At 33.5% G+C, this 26,539-nt stretch overlaps 3 protein-coding genes across 5 annotated transcripts; all 3 read left to right on the forward strand.

The window, feature by feature from the left end:
* The first annotated feature begins 1,315 nt into the window (after positions 1 to 1,315).
* Positions 1,316 to 4,703, forward strand: LOC147399413 (uncharacterized). Of its 3 annotated transcripts, XR_015179058.1 has the most exons (5): positions 1,316 to 1,861; positions 2,135 to 2,204; positions 2,308 to 2,399; positions 2,980 to 3,026; positions 4,405 to 4,703. XR_015179058.1 is itself a non-coding variant. In XM_086444773.1 (4 exons), exons 1-3 carry the CDS (start codon positions 1,499 to 1,501, stop codon positions 2,358 to 2,360), a joined length of 486 nt encoding a protein of 161 aa, XP_086300899.1. In that variant the 5' UTR covers positions 1,316 to 1,498; the 3' UTR covers positions 2,361 to 2,399; positions 4,405 to 4,703. The 3 variants fall into 3 exon arrangements, 1 of the variants encoding a protein (XP_086300899.1); XR_015179057.1 differs by having other exon boundaries at positions 2,308 to 3,026; XM_086444773.1 differs by lacking the exon at positions 2,980 to 3,026.
* Positions 4,704 to 11,785: 7,082 nt separating this feature from the next.
* LOC147399414 (F-box/LRR-repeat protein 3-like) lies at positions 11,786 to 17,496 on the forward strand. Its single transcript, XM_086444775.1, has 8 exons — positions 11,786 to 12,680; positions 13,446 to 13,571; positions 14,053 to 14,157; positions 14,243 to 14,636; positions 14,734 to 14,863; positions 15,701 to 15,995; positions 16,094 to 16,345; positions 17,140 to 17,496. Exons 1-8 carry the CDS (start codon positions 11,940 to 11,942, stop codon positions 17,188 to 17,190), a joined length of 2,094 nt encoding a protein of 697 aa, XP_086300901.1. The 5' UTR covers positions 11,786 to 11,939; the 3' UTR covers positions 17,191 to 17,496.
* A 5,684-nt stretch (positions 17,497 to 23,180) lies between these two features.
* On the forward strand, positions 23,181 to 25,940 carry LOC147399415 (WRKY transcription factor WRKY24-like). The gene is made up of 5 exons (XM_086444776.1): positions 23,181 to 23,563; positions 23,945 to 24,136; positions 24,223 to 24,854; positions 24,960 to 25,121; positions 25,337 to 25,940. The coding sequence occupies exons 1-5, from the start codon at positions 23,225 to 23,227 to the stop codon at positions 25,782 to 25,784; spliced, it is 1,773 nt and encodes a 590-aa protein (XP_086300902.1). The 5' UTR covers positions 23,181 to 23,224; the 3' UTR covers positions 25,785 to 25,940.
* The last annotated feature ends 599 nt before the right edge of the window (positions 25,941 to 26,539 follow it).

Here is a 26,539-nt window from a genome sequence, read left to right on the forward strand (position 1 = left end):
TCCAAAAACATGATCCAATGCTTCAGGTTGTAGAGGATAAAATTCTATGAACTTTCAAAAAAAGAATTATTTTTCACCGTTGAATTTCAATTTTAAGTTTGAGAGTTATGGGGAATTTCAGCAAGTGTCCATTTTCAAAACCTTGGATCAAGTAATAAAAAAAAAATTGTTTTTCGAATTTTTTTATTTTTTTATCTGAGTTTTTCGAAACAACTTAGAGGACTGTGGTGTTAGATTGCTGAGGTGGTAATCCATTTGAGTAAAATGACTCTTCGCAAGGCTCAAATCTTTACTAAGTTTGTGTGGAAAATGTTTCTCATCCCATAAACCCTATTAGAAAGCCTAACAAGATTGAACGTGCCAACTTTTGTGTAGGAATGACTAAAAAGATTATTTCTTTAACTGGCTCTATGATGAGAGTCCCTTTTGTATTTGAATGAGACAAGAACCAAATTTAAGAAGATGCAAAGCATAAACATAAATTAATAAACAGATCACATGGTCCATGTTCCTGATTGGAAAGAGAATTATTAAATGAAATATTCTATTCCCACACCAGCTTTTACTAAGAATAACCAAATATATGATATTAACACATGTTGGGGTGCTCTTAGTAAAAGTTGGTGTGACAATATAATCTCTCTTAATAGATAAAGCATACAGCTTATCTCAAGCATTGCATCAACTTATATGTTATTGGCTACATCATGATAGTTACCTATTGTATTTGTGCCTTGGCTTTTTGTGGTGTGATCTGATGCAGATTTGTCATCATGTGCCAAGACCTCTTAGTGTGTGATATAGCGAAGGTTTGTCTAAGCGGGCCTCTTATTGTATGGTAATGGAGGCCACAATCCATGATTTTAAAACTCGTTTGTACATGTCGTCCATAACAAGATTGAGTAGTCTCGAATGAGATATCTGATTTATTTGATTAGTTTTGAACAAGATTTTTTTTAAAAATACCTCAAAATTATAATAAATCATGTCTTTGAGATGACTTTTCAACTCATCTTCTGAGTGAACGATATGAGACAACTCAAATAAGACGTCTCGGGGTCTTAGACAAGATTTAAAGCCATAATGGGGTGATCTTTATTTTTTCAAAGAAAATAAGTCTCTCACATGCGAAGAAAAGGGTTCAAGTCTTTGAAAAAGAAAAATTCTATTGCTACGCCAGCTTTTACTTACAACACACCAATCCTAAAAAATTGAACGGATTTATCAAATGGATTGATGTATTATAAGTAAAAAAGTTGGTGTGTTAATAGCAGTTCTCTATAAAACCTTTTATAAATTCTGAGTCTCCTTTCAGATGTCAGGAACGCAGGTTCTCTGTCTCAAAGCTGACTGTGAAAACCAGATAACTCTCTCATGCCAATTTCCACCCTCAAAAGAACATATATTTTATATATAAAAAAAGAAAAAAATAATAATAATATATTATTTCTCAACGCCTCTCTTCTCTCGATATATATATAAAGAATCTCTCTGTTTTATGGGAAAATCACTTTCCTCTGTAACCAAGCTTCAAGAATTCGCTAGGGTTACAACAAAGAAGCTAAACAATCCAAAATCCCCAAAACCCAAATCAAAGAACCGAGTTTTAAAGCCAGAAACAGCGAAATCAGTTGGCGACAACAGTGACTCGAAGAAATTGAAGCTGAAAATGGAGAAGGAGAAGGAGAAACCAGACCCAGAGAGGCAGAAACGGTATCCGTTGTCGGAAGTGGTCACCGATTGCACGAAACGGTGGTTCCAAGACACTCTCAAGGAGGCCAAGGCCGGCGACTGCAGTATGCGGGTCTTGGTGGGTCAGATGTATTACAACGGTTATGGAGTTCACAGAGATGCCGAGAGGGTCTGTTCTTCAATCTTTTAGTTTATTTAAAAAAAAAAAATTTGCTGTTTTTATAGTTACAGATTGGTGGTTTTGGGGGCCTGTTTGAATCGCCATTTTTGCGCCAAAGAAAAAAAAAATTAAAGAAAGATGATAGATGATATCTTGCTACCAAAAAGGGTTCTTGAAATTATTTCTTTGAAGAAAAAATTTCAATCCTAATGAACCCTAAATTTCTTTTATGCCCTAGTTATGACGTTAGTGAAGAAGTTGGTTTTTCTTTTGGGATTTTAGGGAAAAGCTTGGATGACCTTAGCGTCAGAAAATCGACCTTCAGTTTGGAAGGTTAGCGATAAACGTCCAGGTGTGAGCTTTTTTTTTTGCTCCAAATGTTTTTGTTTTGTGTTGGTACATTATTAGTTGTGGTTCTTGTTTTGTTTAATGGGCATTTGTTGTATTTTCATTAGGATATAATGCAAGTGATTCAGATTCGGATGAGTTGAAGGATGATGTGAAATAAGATCAACAGGTTTTCAAATTAAACCAAAAAATGAAAATTGTGAGTTGAGCTCTCTTTAAGTTTTCTATTGTTCTTTGCTGTCTTATTAGTTAAATTACTTTGGTTGCATTTTGTTTGATTAATATGATATTGCAATAGTTTCTGGTTATGGGAAGTTCTTGGCTTTCATTCCTGTTATTATTGGTTTTCGGATGCATTTGCATAGTAATAAGACCTTAAATCACAAGGTCATGAACAAGAATACCATCCACCTTTAAAAGTCTTGAATCTCATCATCATCGTCAACAAATCAAATTCAGGATTTTAAAAGTCACAAGCATGTTTTTTCAAATCAAATCTTTAATTCTTAACCCGAACCATTGGATCTTAGGTCTGAATCACTTTATCTAAAAATCCCACATTTTTTGGTGTGTTAATAGTATTTTTCTATCAAATCTTTCATATGAATTAGAATGCGGGACACATTTTCATATGAAAACAAAGGCTCTTATTTTGTGCCTTTGTTTCTCCATTTTTTTAAATTGCTGAAAGCTACAATCCCGTGATACTTTAAAATCAGTTTCATGTCTGTGGCAGATGCTTTATTTTAACTGTAAATGCCATATCTATAATGTTTCAGGGCTATATTCTTTGCATATTCGAGTAATATGGACTACAAGAAAGTTGGTACATCTTTTATCAATTAACCTATTATACATACTTTGGATTTTTACACAAACAAGATCATTTTAACATATATTTGTCTGTGAATTTGTTAGTCATTTAGATTCTTTGTTTCTTTTTTTATTTATTTTTTTAAAAAGGTTGTAAATTAAAAAGAGAAGTTAATGAAGCCCATAATATGAAAATCCCAAGTGGTTAGGTTTAGGGACATGAATCAACCAAAATCTCTAGTATTTTTTTTTCTTTCTTATATCTGTTCTAATTTAAGGAATTAGGTTCATTGTAGTTCCAAATAAGAGGTATAAACTTAATATCTACTTGAAGCAACTATACCTATTAAATTATTTCAAAAAACATTTTCTTAGAAGTATTTTTCTCATGGAACATCACCTAACATGGACATTTGGTGATGTAAAATGGAAAAAGAAGAAGAAAAACTAAAAAAAAATATTGATGGAAAATGGAAGATTTTCCTATATTCTGATTTTTTGACATTTTGAATAGCATTCATGTACTTCTAATTTACGAGGAAAATCTTTATGATTCTTAATATAACTAATATAATTCTGGTTTGAATCAAATCACATTTCATTACAACCCATTTTTGTTTTGGAGAACATTGGTCATGGTTGTCATTCACAAAAATCCTCAAGCTTTTGGTTATTTCTTTTGATACCTTCTGAGGTTGAATAACATCAATCTCTCTTAACACGAATTGTAATGTTAAACACTATTTGCATGAATCAAGTCCTTCCACCAGATCAAGCCCTAGTCGTGGTCATATGACCTTTTCTATTATCAGTTTATGCTTTGGAACAAATTGTTTCCTGATAATTTCGGGTTATAGATTATATATATTAATTACCCCAAGTTCATTTACCCTCTTTTCCACGTTAAGATTTTAGTGGCATCTTAATGTAAAAATAATAGCTTTTGGTTATGTATGATCATCCAAAGGCCCTACCTAAAGTGAGGTATTCACTACTGTTTGCTTTTTGAGGAACTTCTGTTCAGATCCATGCGAGCATATATGAATTCACTTTCATGAGTCTGCCAATCCCAACCCATTTGTATTATGTGTATACACAATCACTCTGCTGGGTGAATGTTTTTCAAAGTTGCTTTGTTTCCACTGACAAACTTCTTATGCACTTCATGGTGAGGTGTTGGTTGTGTTCTGCAAGTCTTGGATGCAGACACCCCAAACTGGGATATTTCTTAAACAGAGATGGATATTATTGTGATACCACCACTATCAATGTGGTACAAACAAGAGGATCAAGAATTACTACTTCATGCTTCCAATTATTTAATTCTTTCTATTGGGTACTAATGTCTTTTCTTTTTCTTTTTCTTTTACTTTTACTTTTTTCTTTTACAGTGTCTGCTTGGAGCTGTGCTTATTATACACATTTACATGGTCTATCAATTTTATTTTGTTCTTTTTTATAAGCATGGTCTACCAATTTCTTTGGTGCTGCTTTTTTTTTTTTTTTTTTTTGTTTTGTCCATGGTGTAGCATTGTACTTTGTAGTGGATCACTGTTTTTTTTTAATAGAGCAATTACTCTATAATTGTAATTCAATTTTATGTTCATTTCAACAAAAAAAAAAGTTGAAAGTGTTTTACGGGCGGCCAACTCAGTCGTATGTTAATGACATATTCTATAATTCTGCATGATTTAGACATAGCCATTGTCTTTAATGTCTTGTAGAAATCCTTGATTTTTCTATTCAAAATATTGTCTTGTGCTTCTCTAAAAATTGTATCTTCTTCTTGAGGTTCTTGGTGAAAACAAGAGGAGAGTTGGGGATAAAATAGTGGGTTCTGAAGTAGAGATTGAAGATGAGAACCTGTAGATCATTTTGCATTGGTCTCTCACAGTCTCACAGAAGGCCTAAATCAAGGGGGCATGCTATCAGTTTTGAAAACGCATGGGTATCTCTGATGAATAATACTAACCTGATTGAAAAAAAAAATACACTCAACTGACGTGGAATGTCTACAGGACCATTGATTTTTTTTCCTTACGTATCTAGAGGACAAAAATATATGGTTCAGTCCACATTCCATGTCAATTGATGTATATTTGAATTTTTTTTTAGTGAGTTTAGCACGCGCAAGTCGCAACTCTAATATTGACCCAAATCATCTTTTATTCAAATTGAGTATATAGCTGTTAGGGATGTCAAGGGGTCGGTTTGGCTCCTGACGTACCTGTAACTACTGAAATTATCATATTTTATGCAAGCTTGCAGAATTTTAATAAATTTCTGTTAATTTTAACAATTATCTAAAATATAGAAAAAAAAAATGACAATAAATGGATTCCGATTCTTGTAAAATGGTATCCATCCGAATCGATTCCTACTCCTTTTAGACCCGATACTACTCAATACAGATAAAAGAAATCTAAAACCGAGATTTTCAATTCTGGTGAGCAACTTGGTTCACAATAATCAACCTAGGATGATGTAGGGGTGGTGCTGGGATTTTCTTGTAGCCGGGACAAATTATAGTTGTTTGATATGGTTTTGAGGTGAAAATTCATAGATTGTTTGTTAGAGACTGTAAAAAAAAAGGCATTTAAGTCATTTCTTATTAGTCTATGAGACTGAAAGATAAAATAAACAATCTAGATTATGATTTTATGATTTTATACGGTCATCATTCATTTATGATACTCACTTTGAGTCGATGCGAGTGACAAGCTTGAAATGAGCAAATGGATCTTTGTATCAAATTAGTTGGATAGTTTAGTTCCACCAGGGTGGAGCCAGTATTTGTCTATAGGAGCAACTAAAACACTTAAAATTTTAAAATATATATATACATATTTCTTTTAAATCAGGATTGTAATAAGTCTTTATTGTAAAAAAATCAAATAATTTCTATTATATTTTTAATACCTACTTTTTGTTTTTTTTTTTTTTTTCTCCCATTCGTACAGCTAAAATGCTTCAACCAATAAAGAGTCCTCATGAGAAGAAAAGTAAATCATCATATTCATATTATTACTTTTAAATTTGTTTTAATTACTCCACAAAGAAGAAGGCCCAGTCAACTTTCTTAATGCCGTACAAAATCTTTTTTTTTTCTTTAAGAGGGAGTAAGTAAGCCTGCCGTACAAGTTTGAAGTCATGAAATAGTCTAATATACACATCATATTGACTCTTGGGCAATATTTAAAATCATACATAGAAGTGTTAATTTAGTAGAGATCATAATTGAAATTTATTGGTTTACACTAAATATTGCATACGTAGGTGATTCAAGATTGATTATTGGGGAGCTTTTTCAAATCTATGTTTGAGAGCGCGCTAATGGTGTACTGAAAATTAACTTGGGATTTAGCACCATCACCACTACCATCGTCGTCAAAATCTTACCTTAAAAAATTATGGTCAATTGAATAGATCTTGCTCCTTCATTCAATTGTATAAAGTCGAGTCTTTGGCATTAATTAAAATTAATATATACAAGACTAAGATACCTATATTTTTACTAGGTGTTTTAAAAATTAGACTAGACTGCCTAGTTTGATTGGGTTGGACCAGACCTGTTAGTTTTTAGGGGTCGAGTCAATTGAGAAAACCTGATTTTAAAAAAAAAAAAAAAATTAATTAGTTCATTTGATTCTATCGGTTCAACCGATGATTCTATTGGGTTTGTGAAAGGATTGATCCAATGTTTAAATTATTTTTAATTTACCCCTTAACAATTTAGTGAATATTTGATATGCCCTTTGTGTTTTGACATTGATAATATGCCTCCTTGACTTTAGTTCTTTTCTTATAAACTAATTATAGTTCGCCCGCATCTTTTTTGAGGTTAAAAGTGGAAAAAAAAAGTTTGAGAGATATTATTAAAAAAATTGAGGTTAAGAGGTAAAAAAAAAATAGAATAGATTAAAAATGAGATATAATAAAATTATTAAGAGTGAAGAAAAAAAATAAAAAGTATGGTGTAAGTTAATGTGACATTTGTCTAACCACAAAACTATAATTGAAGGGACTTTTATCTTCAATTCAAAAAATATAAAAATACAACATTGTGGCAATTCAATTGTGTTTTATTATATAGATAGAAAATAATCAAACTTAGTAAGATTTTAGTTAATTAACCCAAATGGACTGCCACATTGAAAAAATAACCTTCAACCCTCTAAAGTTTATGCATATACCAAATTTAAAATAACAAAAAAATAATTTTTTTTAGCTTGATGCAAGCTTTGAAAATGGACGACCTCTAAACTCTTAAGTTCAACTTCAAATTCAAATCCAATGGTGAATGTTTTTAGTAAAAATTCTTAAAATATTACATTCTACATCATGTAGCATTGGAACATGTTTTTGAAGTAAAAGTTACCTAATTTTGTGAAGAAACAAAAAATGCATACTAAATATTTCATTTTTATGTCTATCCAATTTGACCCATTGATTGGATCGATCTAACCAATCATACGAGTCAATGACCAATCTAGTTTTTAAAACATTATTTTTACCAATATATATTTATTAGAGCATATTTGGAAGATGGGGGATGGATTAACGACTCCCACGATTCAATTCTACTTCCACCATTTGGATCATGAACTCTAAAGAATTGCAATTCCCACAATATTGTTTATGCTCTTTTTTTCCCCCTAATATAGAAACTAATAAGATCATTAAGATGAACAAGATTTATGTGTAAAATATACAAGCCACTGGAAGGTTAAACCAAAACTTTGTTGGGAATCAATCATAAACGATGGTCGACGAAAATCAAATGATTCATTGGTATGAGTATTTTATCACTAATAGCAATTGTAATTTTCAACTTTATCAAGAAGATTTTAACAACCAAATTTGTACAAGTGTAATGAATAAATTTTAGTGTAATGCCCCCCCCCCCCCCAACACACGCCCCCATCACAAAATTGTAGATCATTTGCCTCAGGATATATATAAATATAAATCTTTCTTTTTTTGTATCCCGAGACAAATGATCTACGATTCTGTGATAGGGGCGTGTGTTAGAGGGGCGTCACATTATCATGGCTCTAAATTTTATTTAAAGGCTTATCTATATGTATATACATTAAATTATAGGTGATTAGTTGTGGAGAAGAGTAGGTGATATTACCTTTGGGAGTACTCCATACATCCCCAAGATTTGTTCTAGAGGATGTACTCTTGGGGGTATTTGACTTGACCAGAAATAATAAAACAAGACAACTGGTACACAATGGTACCAGTTTTAGTACACAAGTGGAAAGGTTTTTCTCCTTCTTTATTTAATTTCGTTACGTAAGACCAATTGGGTCGGCCATCGAAAACTTAAAGACAAAGTCACAAATTTCGTCCAACATGACAAGATACCCACCCTCGATGTCACCTTCCCCAGAAATACACTCCCTGTATAGAATTTTATTAGGACTTATGATAAGCTGACTCAAAACGATGGCGTGTTATCAAGTTTATTTGTTGGGTCATAACCTATAGGACGTAAAATTTGTCCTTAAAATCAAGAAATGTACCCTATATATAGGTGCCAAGTTGCATTCACTTAACTTTTTAGTGAAACATTCCTATCAAACTCAGACTCAATTTCAAAATTTATCATTCCACTGGCATCATAATAAAATCATGCTAAGATTTGGATTAAAGTACCCTTCTAAATATCTAATGAATAATGATGAATGCACGTGTTTTTGATATGTGGTTGGGCACATGGCAAGGGTATAGAACTGCACATCTTTTTCTTATGTATCTTGATGAAAAATATCTATGTTTTTATACCCTTGCCAAGTCAGCCGCGTACCCTACCGCGTGCATTCATCACGACTCATATCTAATCTATATTGAGTTAAATAGAATGATCTAGTTCATCGTGATGAGTGAAGCTCTAAGCATGGTTTCTTTGAATTTTTTTTACTATTATAATAAAATGGTGTTGTGGTTGTGAAAATACGTCATTCTTTTCTTCACAACTTTTTTTGGGCTTTGATTCTATATGTGCCTTCGGAGTAGGTTGGCTTGGCAACATTTGCCACGATATATCATTATCATAATGTGTACATTATTCACTGTATTTTAAAAATTTTATTTAATTATTAATACCATTAATTTTAGGCACATGCATTCCCTTTCCAAACTGAGTAATAGTTTGCAAATTATATTTCAACCACTTTTCATTTTCGAATAATTTTGAAGACGGGTTTGTTGGAAAGGGGAGGGGAGTACCATAAATATAAAAGAATCACAAGACTTAACTAGGGTATGACAAACCTGAGAATAAAGGAAAATATACACTCAACACTCCTCGTCACCCACAAGGGAGGAAAGAATAAAATGCATGACCTATACGAACCTAACGCTCTGAAACCATATTAATCAACCAACTACTTCAAAAGACCGATTTGTTGGAGATTGAGGAGAGAGGCAAATATGACAACTGACCTCTTTACTTCGATGCAACTGAATGTGGATTGCCAAACCATTCAATGTAATTCTTTTCCTTGTGAATTGTGGATTGCTCTTGATCAGGATAGTAGTAGTAGTAAGCTTCACCTTAGGTTGTAACTGATTTGGATTTACCTCATCTCGATAATTTTTCAAAAAAAATAAAACAATAAACATAAGAGGATCACATGACTTAACTAGAGTATGACACACTTGAGAGTGAAGGAAAATATACACTCTACCAAACTTAAAGCTCAATGTGAAATGCATACAGACCCAACCACTGAGCAATGGTGCTCTAGTAATCTTGAAATTAAGATGGGCATTTTGGTAGGAAAGAATTTCTTGTTGGGGAATTTTGGAAGCTTGACACCATGATCTTCTTAATACTTTAGACTGGTCTCTTCCGCTTTTATCAAGGGGAGAGTTGGTTGTTGGTATTCGTTGATCCACCACAAAAACAGCACAACTACTTTTATAGTACGAAAATTATTATTGTATTAAAAAAATTATTTAATGTATCTTCCCCTATTATTATTATTATTTTTACCATGCATTTAATAGACTTTTTCTTTCTTGGTACCACAATTGATGAGGTGGATAATTCAAATTGTCTAGATCAACCATTCAAATTATTGAGATCGACTTCTGTTCTGATTGTCAAGATCATCTTTTACAATTGTTGATCTCGACATTTGATATGAATCATCGAGTTCAATAATAAAATTGTCTAAATCAACATTATTACAATCATTGATCTCAAAATTTTAACATGAATCATTGAATCAAATTGTTATTCTCGATGATATGAATTTGTGGTTTTATGGGATTAAGGGATTTTAAGAAAAAATGATTTTATCAATGGATTGTTAAGATACAACCAAAATTTTAAGGTGCATTGAGAACAACGTCCCTCTTTTAAGATCTTTAAATTATGACTTAGGATTTAATAGGTGTCCTGTTCTCATAAAAGAGGAATGGTGTCTTAAAACAACTCAACTCCTAATCAAGTTCTCTTATTGTATGGAGACTATTAAATTAGATAGAGATTACTTTATCAAGTTTTTATTTGAACAAATCGTACCTTATAAATCAGGCTATGATGACTTATTAAATAAGATTTCAAATCTTATTAAGGGTCATTGGACTCCTATGGATTATCAAATTATCAATCCAATAATACAACCTTTTTGGTTTCATAGAAAAACTTAAATTCAAAAGAAAAAATTCAAAAAAAAAAGATAAAAGAAATTTTTTTAAATTTGATCGTAGGTGTTGTAAATTAATGGCTATCGAACTCCCAATGTTAAAAAGTAAATTTTATTTTAAAATTCTTATAATTTTATCTTTTATAACCTTGTGATGATTTGATGCCATAAATTGACGTTATTAGAATCCACTCCAAGATATGTTAAGTAACAAATTAATCTCATAAGTTTAAATTTTTATGCTGAGGATATTTAATTGGTAACAAACTTGATCAAGTGAGGTTTAATGGGTAACAAACTTCATTAAGTAAGGTTCTTTTGGGAATGTCAGAACTTCAAAAGAGTTTTTTAAATAAAAAAGTAAAGTATTTGCGTGCTTTTATCATTAAATAGTAAAATATTGAATTTTTATTAAAGAATGAAGATCGTACCGTCCGCATTTGAATCTGTCCTTCCCCACATATTTCTCCACCAAATGAAATTGTCCAAGTCTACTTATAGGAAGAAAACGACTTTTTTTTTTTTTTTTTTTTATATTTATATTTATATTCTCGATGCTAATAGCTTGACGAAAATACCCACAATGTCCTCTCTATGTGTACGGAACGATCTAACGTCATGAAAAGTTAGATCGAAACTGCTTCATCATGAGTTTACCACACATGCGTGGCAAATTGTTCAAATATATTGTTTTAAAAGCCGAACCGGTAGTTGACCCATATGTTGACCGAGTCAGTCTCATAAAAAAAAATATATAATTTTTTTTTTTTCTCAAAATCGGGTAACTTACAACTTAAAAAATGTGATCTAATGTCACTTATTATAGATTACAAGATTTTAAAATTTTAAAAAATAAATAGAAAGAAAATTTTTCTTCAGGACTCATCTAGGGAGGTACAAATACAATCCAACGGAATTTGACCAAATAGGGTACACATCTGGAGGAGATGTCGTCAGGACTCAGGTCTATTCTAAGGGAGGGGAGATGCCATTTTGGAAACTTTATGGGGGTATTTTAGTCATTGAACTTAAAAAATAAATGAGAGTTGTACGCAACAAAGGGTGTAGTTGTAATTTGACATTAAATTTCATCTTCCTCACTCGAGTCGAGTCTCTAACTGCCAGCAGAACTATTGTTTTCTGTTAGTGGTTATGTATAAAAGCTTCAAATCCCCAAAAACGATTCGTCAAATCATTTCTTCAGTTCTTCTTCTTCTTCTTGATCCAAATTCGAAACCCTAACCCTAGATTTTCCTTCTTCAATGAAGAGTGGAGAAAACATGATCCAAAAAGTCGATCATAGAAGAGATTTCGGATTGGGAAACTCTGAAAACCCTAAGTTTATTTGTTCAAAATCCACGAAAAAACAGAAAACCAGGGAAGATTCAGAATTCAACCCATTTGATCTCCTCACCGAAGAAATCATCTTCGAGATTCTCGACTGCCTCGAAGCCAATCCTCTCCATAAGAAAGCCTTCTCTCTCGTCTGCAAATCCTTCTACATAGTTGAATCTCGACACCGCAAAACCCTAAAACCTCTACGGTCCGAACTCCTCACCACGATCCTTAACCGCTACCCTTTCGTTACTCATCTCGACCTCTCTCTGTGCCCTCGGATCACGGACAACTGCCTCACCGTCATCTCAATTGCGTGTAAATCTACGTTGCGATCGATTGATCTTTCTAGATCTAAGTTTTTCTCGCATGTAGGGCTTTCGAATTTGGTTCTGAATTGCTCGTCTTTGGCCGAGATTAACTTGTCTAATGCAACGGAGCTGACTGACTCTGCCGCTGTGGCAATTTCACAAGCGAAGAATTTGGAGAAGTTATGGTTGGCGAGGTGTAAATTGATCTCGGATATGGGGATTGGATGTATAGCAGTGGGTTGCAGGAAACTGAGGTTGATCAACTTGAAGTGGTGTTTGGGTGTTGGTGATTTGGGGGTTGGTTTGATTGCAATCAAATGTAAGGAGATCTGTAGTTTAGACCTCTCTTACTTACCGGTAATTCATTTTTTTCTTTTAAATTTTTCCAGAGAAATTATCTTCATTGGAACTCTTTAGCTTTTGTTTGATTAGATCTCTAATCCGTTTGATTTCATACATGTAGTAGTGTGGGTTTCGTTTGTGTAGTTTCTGATTTGATAGGAATACGTCTTTTTTTGTGTGTGTGTGTGTGTGTGGTTGTTTGGGAGAAGTTCTTTTAATCAACAGATGGAAAAAAAAGTATAGTTTTTGGTCTCTCTAGGTTTTTGTTACCGATATTTAGATTAAGTTTAAAAGATTGGAGGTCGCAGTAGGAGCATCAACTGGTTGGGCTCGAGCTCATTACCAGTATATCGATACCTATCCTATGTCATAATTCGCTCTAAAAATTGATCCCGAGTAGATCATGTTATGTCTACGGGGTGCAAGGTACCTGAACCGGGACTCAGTTTTCAGTAGAATCTAAAAACTCACACTCGAACCCCAATAATGAGGTTAGAATATGTTGGGTAATGACGGAATCAAATGACATCACTAGGTTGATACTTATTGTATCTATGTTAAATTGAAATGTGAAATTTTTTGTGAGATGTGCTTCCATCCTGGTTGATTTGTAGGTTGATAACATTAATCCTGTAGATTTGGATTTTGTTTTTCTTATGGCATGGTAACTTTGATCGGATAGTGTGGTTAGGATCATAACTTATATTGGATCTTTCCTGCTAAATGTTCTGTGGTAAAATAATTATCTAACTGAATATTTGTTGGTTTCATATTGGGCAGATCACAAAGAAATGTCTACCATCAATCTTGCAGCTACAATATCTCAAAGATTTGGTTCTTGTCGGATGCCTTGGTATTGATGATGAAGGTCTTTCAACTCTGAAACATGGGAGCAGATCACTAGAGGTAGTTTTTACTGGCAAACTAGTTAAATTTGTATTTTCTTTGGCATTTCTCTCTTTCTTTTATAGGGAAAATATGTGATATATTCATTTGATTCGTGATTTTCAAAGGTGCACGCACATAGATGACGATATGTTAGGCTCCTCTATTTGAGGTCTGTTTTCTATTCAATGCATCAAAAATGCCTTGGTTGTGATGATGCACGTTGAATCGTCTTCTACTTGTAGTGGACAATTAAAGAAAGTGGAGAACATTACATACATACATATATATATTGAAAGTTATACATAATCAATGTTATGAATTGCACAATCTTGAATATTTGAATTGGATTTTGTAAATGTCAAATGCCGTGCATTATGTACAAAATGTCCACGAATGGTAAGAGCTACTTAATGTTTTATTTCCTTCAATAAGAGAAAATTTCTATCATGTTTTTCAAACTTTTGTACTGAAAGGGCTGCATATTTCTTGTTTGTGACAGACACTCAATATGTCAAATTGTCAGAACGTGAGTCATGAGGGGTTGTCTTTTCTTACAAATGGGACTGGTTGTCTTCGCCAGCTTATGATGGCATATGGCCCTCCTGTAAGTCTTTTGCTCTTGTGATGATTTCCTGAATTTGAAGATCTCTCTCTTTCATTGTGCTGTAATTACTACCTTTGTGGCTCAGGTTACACTTGCTCTGGCTGATAGCTTGCAAAAGCTTTCCTTGCTGCAGTCTATCAAATTGGATGGTTGCCAGGTTACATGTTCCGGGCTGAAGACCATTGGGAATTGGTGTACATCACTTAGGGAGCTGAGCTTAAGTAAGTGCTTAGGAGTGACTGATGAAGGTCTGTCTTCCCTTGTGACAAAACACAGAGAATTGAGGAAGCTGGACATCACGTGCTGTCGCAAGATAACTCACTTCTCTATTCACAGCATAACAACATCATGCTCCTCCCTCACTTCCCTTCGGATGGAATCTTGCAGCCTTGTTACAAAGGAAGCCTTCACATTCATTGGACAGAATTGCCATTTATTGGAGGAATTAGATATTACGGATAATGAGGTCAACGATGAAGGTTTGCAAATCCAGCCTTGCCCTATTGTAAATTTATTGTATCTCAGAAGGTTTGAATAATGTTTGTGAACCCACCCTTATATTATCTGTTAATGCAGGTTTGAAGTCTATCTCAAGATGTTCCAAGCTTTGCAGTTTAAAAGTAGGAATTTGCTTGAACATAACTGATGAGGGACTTACTCAAGTTGGCATGTTTTGTTCGAAACTGATTGAGCTTGATTTGTACAGGTTCGTGACTTCTCACCATCTGAGGTTTATGTCCATACCTGTTTCAAATCTCATTTTGATGCAATATTTCGTTCAATAGAAACTGAAACGGTCTCAAATGATACATTCCCTAAACATTCAATGTTTCTGGGTCACAATGTTCTTGGCTGATTTTGGCCAAAACCAGAATTTCTGCCAAAATGGAATGAAACTTTGAACCATGCGGCCCTTATTACTGTTTTTGTCACTACCACATAGAAGCAAGTGTATTTGAACCTTAACTTTTAGTCAAAGGAAGGCCTTAGAGTAGTTGAAAATATGAATCTGACTGTAGTGTATTTGTGCCTTTGAATGTTTTAGTGTGTATAAATGGCGAATGGTGATGGGAATCCATTTAAGAAGAGTTAGATGAGTGCTTCATACGTCAAGAAAGGAAAAAAAAATTGCCAACATTTGTACTAAATTGTCAACCATCAGATACTTGGAAACTAAGAAAAATATCTGTCAGTAGTTTTGATTCTTTTTAATTTTGTTACTACTATCTCTAAATTGGGAGAAGGCACTGATGATGATAATGTTGATGATTACTACCATTCCTTATTGTCAATTTAGCTGCATAGGAGATATACTGTCTAGCTTTAGCACCCCCTATCTCAAGTATAAATACATCCAAAAAATATTTTAAATATGAATATTTGATCCATATTGAGAACCTAAATTAAATATATATTTGATACACTCACAAGCTGTAAATTCATCTCTTGTTACCAATTTCAACATTGCACCATATCAATTTACTTCTATAATTAGAAAAAAAATTATGTTCCATGGTTACATAATTGTGGTTTTACCGTACAGGTCCGAGGGAATAACTGATTTGGGAATTGCAGCAATTGCCCGAGGATGTCCCTGGCTGGAAATGATTAATTTAGCCTATTGTAAAGACATTACAGATAGTTCCCTAAGATTACTGTCAAAATGTTCCAAGTTAAATACACTAGAAATTCGAGGATGTCCTTGTGTATCATCAGTAGGTCTCTCAGCCATTGCCATGGGATGTAAGCAACTCACCAAGCTAGACATAAAAAACTGCCACAATATTAATGATGCTGGAATGCTTCCACTTGCTCACTTTTCCCAAAACCTCAGACAGGTAGTTCTTGTTCCCTTTCCCTTTTTTCTCTTATTTGGAATATCTCATGTTGATGTTTCTTAACAACTAACAATGATGGTTCGATTATTATTTTGCAGATAAATTTGTCATACTGTTCCATAACAGATGTAGGCCTCTTAGCACTAGCAAGCACTGGCTGCCTACAGAGCATGACCATCCTGCAGTTGAGTGGTTTGACTGCAAATGGCCTGGCAGCTGCCTTGTTGGCATGTGGAGGGCTAACAAAAGTGAAGCTCCATGCATCCTTTAAATTGTTGCTCCCTCAACCTTTTCTTGAGCATATAGAATCTCGTGGTTGTGTGTTTCAATGGAGGGATAAACCTTTCCAGGTAATGTGTGTTTTTCTCCATGACAATGTCCAATTTCACTCTTTGTTTGGAATAAGTTGGTCATCATTATTTTCTCTAATTATCTGCTAAAATTTTCATGTCCTAAAATATGTGATTACAAGCATCGATGCATGTTGGAAAACAATAATAAATGACAAATAGCTGAAAGTCAAGAACATTTATCCTTACTACACATTAGCTCTAGACACCTGTGAACTTTCACAAACATCGATGATCATCAAATCCAAACATACATTACAAATTGTGGTTGAATAATCTCAACTTAAAACCTTACTGCTGTCAATATTAAATACTAGATTTTAGCTCAACAGGTACATGAGCTCATTTCAATCTTGGAAACTTATACTAGTCGATTAAAAGTTCTTTGTATAAACTTGCAAAGCAGACCAAACATTTAAATTCCCTCTAATCATTCCCTGTCCTTCATTAGTAAGGGTTTGGTGCCTAAAAAAAACAAATTAGGGTTCTTTGATCTATGTTGGTAGACTGGACTGAACAGTCAAAAGTAGAACATGAATAAGGAGTGTAACATCCATGTTCCAGATGCATTCTAAATCTGCCCTTTATAGTCTAGAGCTTCCTCTTTCTTCGATGCAGTTTGCTGCCAGAACAAACTCTTTACAGATTGAATTGATTCCCTGCATTCATATGTTTCTCTGTTTTGCTTAATTTTAGGTGGAATTTAATAAGCTTGATTTACAAGGGATGCATTTAGTGTTTACTCTAATGAGACCTTGGATGGTACTGAATTGTCCATATGTTGTGGTTGGCAGGTTGAATCAGATGCAAAGAGTTGGATGCTACAGTTGGAAGATATGTTATAGAGTTTCAGCTTGAGTTGTGTTAAAAGCAAGTAATGTCTTTTCAACGGAACCGTCTTCTTTGAAACTCTACTATACTTGGGAGGTTACGCGCATGCACACACACACACACACACACTAACTTATTGGTTTGAGTCTGTTTATAACTTGTATCAAATTTAACATGTTCCCTCTCTGTCCATAATTGGATGGGTCAATTGTATATTTTTACTGGTCTGCTTGTATTAGACAAACCTTGGATCATGTTCTCTCAAGATTTACAGAAAAGTTTTCAATTTCAGAGATGATATTCTTTTGGGTTTTGTTGAATGTTGTTCCTCTTCGATGGACTAGTCATGCTAATTCTGTACACAATGGTTGGTCTCAAAACTGCTGTTCAACTGTTGGTGCATCGTCAACAGCCCAATACATACAGTGTTCCAGCCTTCCTAATCATGATCCATATATTTATAACCTTATCTGTGTTTCTTTCTCTGATCGCGCATAAGACTTGGAACAGTTGTCGGCAGATCTATATTGTTGATAAATTATGTTAGCAATGTACCATGGTTTTATATATTCTTCTTTTTTTATTTTATTCAACCCATAGCAGGAAAAATCAAAGAATATTTTATTTTAATTGAATTTAAAAGAAAAATTATATTATTTAATTTGAAATAATTATAAATACAGGAATGTGCATATGGGTATTCTATCTTATAGATTGATTGGTGAAATTATTTCTATACCCCTCACTTTAATCATATAACACACAAATCAAAGAAATCAAATATCACACAAAAAATAAGACATCTTTACTAAAAAATTTATTCTAGGATTCTTTCTCTTTTTATTTTTAAAGAGAGATCAAATCATGAGAAAAAATGACACCTTTTGATTGATTATCTGTAATTGGTCCACCTCAATTCAATCGGATGATATTGCCTATGCGTTGGGATCATCTCTCTTTTTTGCCTTTACTTTTCTTTTTCTAGAATGTTAAAATCAATTTTCTTCATCTTCATAGAAAATCCTTTATGTGCTCTTTCCCCATCTCTCCTTTTCTCTTTCTTAGAATTCTTTTTTATCTTCGTCTAGAGTTTCTTCTAAAAAAATGTCTTTTTATATGTTGTCTTCCTCTTCTCTCTCTTAAAAACATGTTCTAGATTTCCTTTTTTTTCCCAAGGAAAACACAACTCTCTCTGATTGGTTTTATCTTTAAAGAAGACAATAGATTGGTGAAAAAATGAATATTTTCATAAATTATGTTTTTATTTATTTATTCATATTATTGATGTGTAATAATATAATACATATATATATATATACATAACCCGGGGCACGTGCAACATCCGCTTAAGTGAGGGGTGCCCAAGCGGGTGGCCCCATGGAGGATGTCTTCTAAAATGCCTTATGTGACGTTCTATTAAGAATAATGCTGAAGTGACTTCAAGATTGGATCTCATTTGGCACACCCTGACGCAAAAGTGTATGAAAACCATCAAGTTGTGCCATATGAGGTCCAATCTTGAGTTAATTCCTGCACGGCTCCTCAATAAATCCTACTATCCCACAATACATGCTTTGTTGTATACCCCAGCTACATGAAATTAGTCAACTTTATTGATGACTTATTTTCATAATTTGATGAATTTTCATAATTGATTCTTAGAAATTTATTTAGTTAGTTTTGGATTCTCCAAATCTAATTGCTAGGTCTAACTAACATTTTTTTGTTTACTAGTCTAAATATTAATATTATGGAACTAGTGGGTCCAATTGAGTGTGGCACAATGCTGAGGTAGGACATCAAACATTTATTATTAGATAAAATAATTAACAAATTAATTTTATGTCAGTTAATATAAGAGTGAGTGCAATATGACAACAAACCCTGTGCACTTCACATAGATTACCTTTGAAGTGATCTTTAAAAACAATATGGAAAGATGGTGAAACTATGGCACATTTTTCAAAATGGTAAATATAGTTTAAATAAAAAAATCAATGATATTGGTAAGACTTTTTCAATCAAAAGTGTATCACACGGGAACCTATTGTTTGTATGATTTTTCGAACTCATTCTAGAAGGCCTTGTTAATATTATAGTAAATTTTTTGATACACCCCTCATCGTTTTGGTAAATATTTGAAATCCTCTTTGTCTAATTGGTGACCCCAAATGGGTTATATTTAATGATCATGATAAAAAATAAAAAATAAAAATGAAACTTTATCTTCATCTTCAATATTTAGATTTTGTTTCTTTCAAATTCAAATCTCTATAAATAAGATAGGATTTGGGGGAAGTAGAAGACATCCAAATTTTGGGATTAAACAATTAAGAGACAAAATTGAATAGGATAAAAATAATTTACTCTAGAGGTTGAAGAGCTTGGAAGATCATAGATTTCTTCGATAACAATAAAAAGAAGGGATTTTGACTCTTTTGGCTAGAGTTTGAAGCCGAGGGCATTTAGATTATTTTATTGTTAATTTTCTAGATTAGGCCAAGTCATGAAAGAAATTATGTCATTAGTTTAAAAATACTGAAATTTCATCAAAGAATCAATATTGTCCCATTTGATTTAAAAAACTTTTTTTATTTTTATTTTTGGCACTTGTTTCTTAATTGATTGGATTTGGATATCAGGCATTGGCTTGGTCAATGGCGACGTTAGCGTGATTTCAGCCTCAACTGTTCACAGAAAGAGAGAGGAGAGACTTTCTAAAGTCTAGACTGAACACATTTCTACATCTTTCTTTCTTTGGATAGCTAATCAGGTTTGTTTGTAAACTATGTATCGTTTTTTGTGAAAATAATTGAAAGATACTTTAAGAAAAATTATTGATAATTTGACTCACTTTTTTTTAAACCTTCTTTGACGCTCCCTTAAAAAAGTCATATAAAATCATAAAGATATGTCCTTGTGTATCTCAAAGCAAAGGATCTACAGTTTTATGAAGAGATTGTATAAAGAACGTAAAAAAAATGAGTCAGATTATCACAACTCAAAAAGAAATTTACATATTTTTTCAGAGAACTATGCTTTTACCATATCATTCTAGTTTCGAGTGTATAATTGTGAAAAAAATCAGAATAACAAAAATAACACAATCGCATAAAACTTAAAGATTTACGTGATTTGACAATGTACCTATGTCCACAAAACAGAATAAGAATAATCACTATTTTCTTTCTTAAATTTTATAATCTTAGAGATCTCTATTAATATAACCGAGAGCTACCAAAACAAGTAAAATTCCTTAAATAAAAACTCTCAAAAATAGAAAATTTCTTAAGAAAATATTACACGATTGCTTTTTTCATATTCTTTAAAAAATTTGGAATGAGACCCTCGTACCTCTCCTTAGCACAATAGAATACAAGACATTTACATAACAATAATAATATATAACTACCCATCTTCTATTTTGAAGGTAAAATTTTATACCCTGACCTTCAACTTGTTTCCATTTCCTTCGATTGTCAAATCTCAAGAACAAGAGAGGATTTTGGGAAAAAATAAATCAACTTTTTTTCTTTATATAATTGAAGATGAGGGTGTTTTGATTATTTATTTTCATATTTCCTTGCAAAATTGGGTATCTCTAGTTAATTTTTCCCCAAAACAATTTAAAATGATTTTTTTTTTCTTCATTCAAAGTGGTATATAATTATAATATAGTGAGGAGATACTGTAACAGTCCTCTTTAAATTATGTTTTAGTAATCCAACCAATTGGTCGGACTGCTATGCAGCCCAATTTGACAAATTTTGGATCCAATCATTTGTTCAGTTTTCAAAATTTTGTTAGTGGGGAACATGTACTATTAATGTAATTAAAGAGTAGGATTTGATTTGTTATCTGATTTCAGAGGGTAACATGTTATGTTAACGTGTGCCCTAGGGCACATGTTATGTTAACGTGTTAAGATGCATTAAATACACGTTCGAAAGAAGCATTTCAGGGTATTTATGGGAGAAAATTTTCTTTTAGGGCAGTTTAGGCAGTGAAATTCTTTTTGGAGGTGTATTTAATTCATCTTAATATGCACCCTTAGCACACATGTTAACAGCACCCTATATAAAATATATGGAGATGTAGATCTAAATATGAGTAAGGATCTAATCAGGTGTCGTGTACGTAACAAAGGTAAGGCAGCACCCCATTTTATGCCACATAGCATTCTTGGTGACCCATTAACCGCATGGATATGTGGTCCATCTCTTGGTGGGTCTACACATAAAAGACTAGTTTGATTGGTGATGTGAATGCATTGATCATAGAATTGTCTTAAGAATGATTCCTAATCGTTGGATTTGAGTTCTTTTTTCAAGAGATTAGATTTAGTGGATACAAGTTATCAAATACTATGATTTTAGGCACGTAAGTTCACCAAGGGTGGACCACATATCCATACGGCTAGAGTGGGTCCCTAAAAATGCCATGGGTATAAAATGGGGTGCCACTTGACCTTGGTTAGGAATGGGACACCTGACTGGAAAAAAAATTGTATAATGATTTTAAAAACTTTTTTCTTCATTTGATTCTTGAAAATTGGATCCGATATGTACTTATGTTTTTTTTATGATTCTGATTCTATTTATTTTGGAATCAATAAGAAAAAAAATTGAAAAAACAATAATGGTTATTGTTTCTAATGCTTAAGGAACCAAACCGGAATCAACCCATTGACACCCCTACCTAAAATACATGATAATAGAAAGAAAAAAAAAAAAAAAGGGAAAGAAATATAATGTGAAGGAACCAAAATCTCTAATACATTATCAATCCACGTAACAAGTCATTTGAAAATCTATAATAAAAATAATAATAAAGTCTTGTTCCAAATATTTGGGATTGACTAATAAATGTTTGTTTCTCTTTTACACTTTTTTCCAAATCCAACTCATCTATTATTGAGAGTAATGCAAATATTATTGAGACTAAGTCGTCGATATCTATCTTTAGTAGTTCCATCCACATTCTTTTGAGATTTTTAATTTTGTCTTGGCGCGTATTCAATGTAGCATCAGACCATGGGGCCAAGTACTCCTTGAAATATGTGGCACTCATGATATGAATCACGAGGCACATCTAAATCCCAAACTCAAAATAAATCGAATGGCTAAATTCAAAATGCATAATATATGATAGTAGAATGCACTTCAGACTCTCCCACAAACAACTATTGAATAGGCTTCAAGCCCTCTCTTTTGCATAGTACATGGGTTTATCTTGACTTACTTGATATGTGTGATTTGTGGGGTATTGCATATATCCGAGGGATTTGAGTGTGGAATATAGTGCTTTAAGAGGCAAGTCACCTTGCCTCCTATTAATTGAGTATATGGGTTCGGAAATCCCATTATAAAAAAATAAAAATATATACTAAATAAATTTTAGAGATGACTAATGATAAATTAATGCGACAAAACATATGCGATTGACGTGGTAAGGGCACATAACCATTGATCATTTTCCTTGTATATCTCGAAGAAAAAGATCTATGGTTATGCGCCCTTTCCGTTTCAACCACGTACAGATCGTGTATGTCTTGCCACACCGATTTATCACAGCTCTAAAGAGATTAGCAATTATTAGTAGAATACGTGATTAATTTGAAAGAAACTTCTGTTGTTATACCAACTATTACTTATAACACATCAATCTTTCGAACAAAAAGGGCCTACTTGCAATACAATCGTTACTTTGTCTTGATCACATGCAAAGACTTTTGCAACCACTTTTTGTTTTTACGCATTTTAGAGTCATTGCCCACAAAATAAAAATAATAAATTATCTAATGAGACACTAATAAAAACAAAGAGGGTAAAATGGTCATTTAAGTTTGGGGTAAGCAGTCTCACACTTCAGCCGCCTCTATAGCCCGTCAAACCCACATTGTTTGACCAAAGATTTTCAACGGTCAAACTTCCCCATAGCTTCCCAGAAAATACTTGGGTTGGGGTCCTTAAGCATCTATATCACTTCTTATTATTCTTCTCCTCCTCTCTTATTTCACACCTCTCTCTCTCTCTCTCACACGCACAAATGGCTTCTTCAGGAGGAAGCTTAGAAACCTCTGCAAATTCTCATCCAACCTTCTCTTTCTCACCTCAATACATGACTTCCTCCTTCACTGATCTTCTCTCTGGAGATGGTGACACTAATAATCAAAACCAAGAGAGAATTAACATGAGCAGAGGTATTTCAGATCGAATAGCTGAGAGAACTGGTTCTGGGATTCCAAAATTCAAGTCAATTCCTCCTCCATCACTACCCATCTCTCCTCCTTCTCCTTCTCCTTCTCCTTCTTCTTACTTTGCTATACCACCTGGTCTTAGTCCAACTGATCTCTTGGATTCACCTGTCCTCCTCTCCTCTTCTAATGTAAGTAAATCCTACTTTTTTTGTCTTATTTTTCATTAATATCTATATATAGAAAGAGCAACTTTATTATTTATAACCAATTTTACTATATCTCTTATTATAGACTTAATAACCCAATCTTTCATTCTTCTATTTTCAATTTTTATGATTTGTTTTTGTTGTTGGATTAATGGGTTTCTCTTGTTTTTTATTGTTTTCTATTGTGGATTTCTCTAACTTATCTAAATTTTACTCTTATTTGTAAATTAACAAGATCAAAGATTATATGAAACTTTTTGTTGGGTATGCATCATTATCATCTCATTCTTATTGTTAGAATTTGGAATATCTGGATTAATGGGCTCTTCTTCTTCTTTGTGCTTCTTCATTATATGGTTGCAGGTTCTTTCATCTCCAACTACTGGAACTTTTCCTACTCAGGCATTTAATTGGAGGAGTACTTCTGTCAATTTCCAGCAAGGTGTCAAGCAGGAAGAAAGAAACTATTCTGATTTTTCTTTCCAACCACAAACAAGGCCTACTGCTGCATCATCCGGATCGATTTTTCAGTCCTCTAAGACTGCGATTTCATCGGTATATTTCAGTCTCATATTGCCAATTCTCTGTTACTTATTTTTTTCTTTGTTAATTTTTAATCATGATTTGGTTCCAATTAACAGGGAGACACCTACAAAGAACAACAACAACAACAACAACCATGGAGTTTCCAAGACTACACAAGGCAAACTGATTTCTCAGCTGGGAAGAATATTGTCAAATCCGAATTCACTCCATTGCAAAGCTTTTCGCCCGAGATTTCTACAATACAAGCTAATAATACCCAAAGTAATGGTGGACTCCAATCCAATTATAACCAATATTCTCAATCACTTAGAGAGCAAAAAAGATCAGATGATGGATACAATTGGAGAAAATATGGCCAGAAACAAGTTAAAGGAAGTGAAAATCCGCGTAGTTATTATAAGTGCACTTATCCTAAATGCCCAACTAAGAAGAAAGTGGAGAGGTCTTTAGATGGACAAATTACTGAAATAGTTTACAAGGGTAGTCACAACCATCCCAAGCCTCAGTCTACTAGAAGATCATCCGCTTCTTCTCAACAAATTCAAACTTCTGTGGCCTCGGAAGTCTCCGATCACTTTGGGACACATGGGTCCACACAAATGGAGTCTGTTGTCACTCCAGAAAATTCTTCATTATCATTTGGAGATGACGATGTCGATCAAAGCTCTCAGAGGAGTAAATCAGGGGGTGATGAACCTGATGAAGATGAACCTGAGGCCAAAAGATGGTGAGATTTCTAATACTAAAGTAAAATACTCTTAAGTGCCTATTAAAATCCAATTTGTTTGTGTAATTTTAAATAATGGGATTGGCTTATTTGATGTTTTTTCAGGAAGACAGAGTGTGAAAATGAGGGAATTTCTGCTTCAGGGAGTAGAACTGTGAGGGAACCTAGAGTTGTAGTTCAAACAACTAGTGATATTGACATTCTTGATGATGGATATAGATGGAGAAAATATGGGCAGAAAGTAGTAAAAGGGAACCCCAATCCAAGGTGAGACCATACTTCATCTTTGCCTAACTTTTGAAAAGCTAGATGCATGTATTTACCTTACTTTTGGTGCATTTTACATGTTTTACTAATGTAGTTTATGGGTTTGTCACCAATTCCTTTAATTCTTTCAAAATATCATATAGTTTAGGTCACTTAAATCAAGTGTTGTAAAGTTTATTTACATTGTTTTTCCTTTTTTTTTTCTCTAATTATAGGAGTTACTACAAGTGTACAAGTGCTGGATGTCCTGTGCGAAAGCATGTTGAGAGAGCGTCCCATGATCTAAGAGCAGTGATCACAACATACGAGGGGAAGCACAACCACGATGTCCCTGCAGCCCGTGGTAGTGGTAGCCATGCAGTCCATAGGCCAATGCCCGACAACAACAATAACAATTTGGCCATGGCTATAAGGCCTTCAGCCACAACTAATAACTCTAATCAAATTTCGGGCAACATGTTTCAGAATGTTAGAATGCCGACATCTGAAGAGCAAACGCCCTTTACACTAGAGATGCTGCACAGTCCAGGGAGTTTCGGGTTCCCGAGATTTGGCAACTCCATGGGCAACTACATGAATCAACCACAGTACACTGATGACATGTTCCCAAAAACGAAAGAAGAACCAAGGGACGACATGTTTCTCGAGTCATTGCTATACTGAAATTGCTCAATTTGGGGTGAAGGGTCACTCAAAACAACAGGGATCTCAATTTGTTTGATTAATTACTTTTTGTTGAATAAAATTTTTTTTATAAAGATATTTTGGTCTGTAAATTTTAAAGAAAATCATATAAAAGGGGTTAGTCTCATTGGTTCATTGATTACTAGCTTCACAAACTATAATGAAGAGAGAAATATATCTGTTTTTATTTTTTTTAAATGTATTAAAGCTTTGGTGATCAAAGAAGTAGAACTTAGAATTCTGAAGCTCATGAAAGATGAAACACTCAAAAGAGTTTAGTTACTATAGAGATGTATTGAAGGGCGAATCAGTCAATTTCCAGCAATTAGAAGATGACTCTTAGTTTGCAGTTGAAGTTTAGAAAAATAATTAATGTCTGATTGAATGTCTCTTGGGATTTTATATATTATATATTAAATGCTCATAAATTTTGAAGGGTTTGCTTAAGGACCACGTTGGTCAAGTCATCAAGTGGACTTTGTTTTGGTTTCTAGGTCTCAAGTCGTCTTCATTTAACACTTTCAAGTTGTTCTTTCTAGAGGGGGTAATGAACTTATTGGACCTACATTTGTTGGGCCCAGTCTGTGAGCCGAACAACCCTTAGCCATTTGCCCATTACACACCACCACCACAACCAAATTGGTTGTAGCAAGGTTAGACCCTGAGAGATGGACAAGGACCATGCCTCAAGTAGTGGAGGTCTTGAGTTCGAATCTCCTCTTAAGAGTTACCCT

Source organism: Akebia trifoliata, chromosome 6, assembly GCF_017979445.1.
Source record: "Akebia trifoliata isolate Shusen 1 chromosome 6, ASM1797944v1, whole genome shotgun sequence".
Taxonomy (NCBI): Eukaryota; Viridiplantae; Streptophyta; class Magnoliopsida; order Ranunculales; family Lardizabalaceae; genus Akebia; species Akebia trifoliata.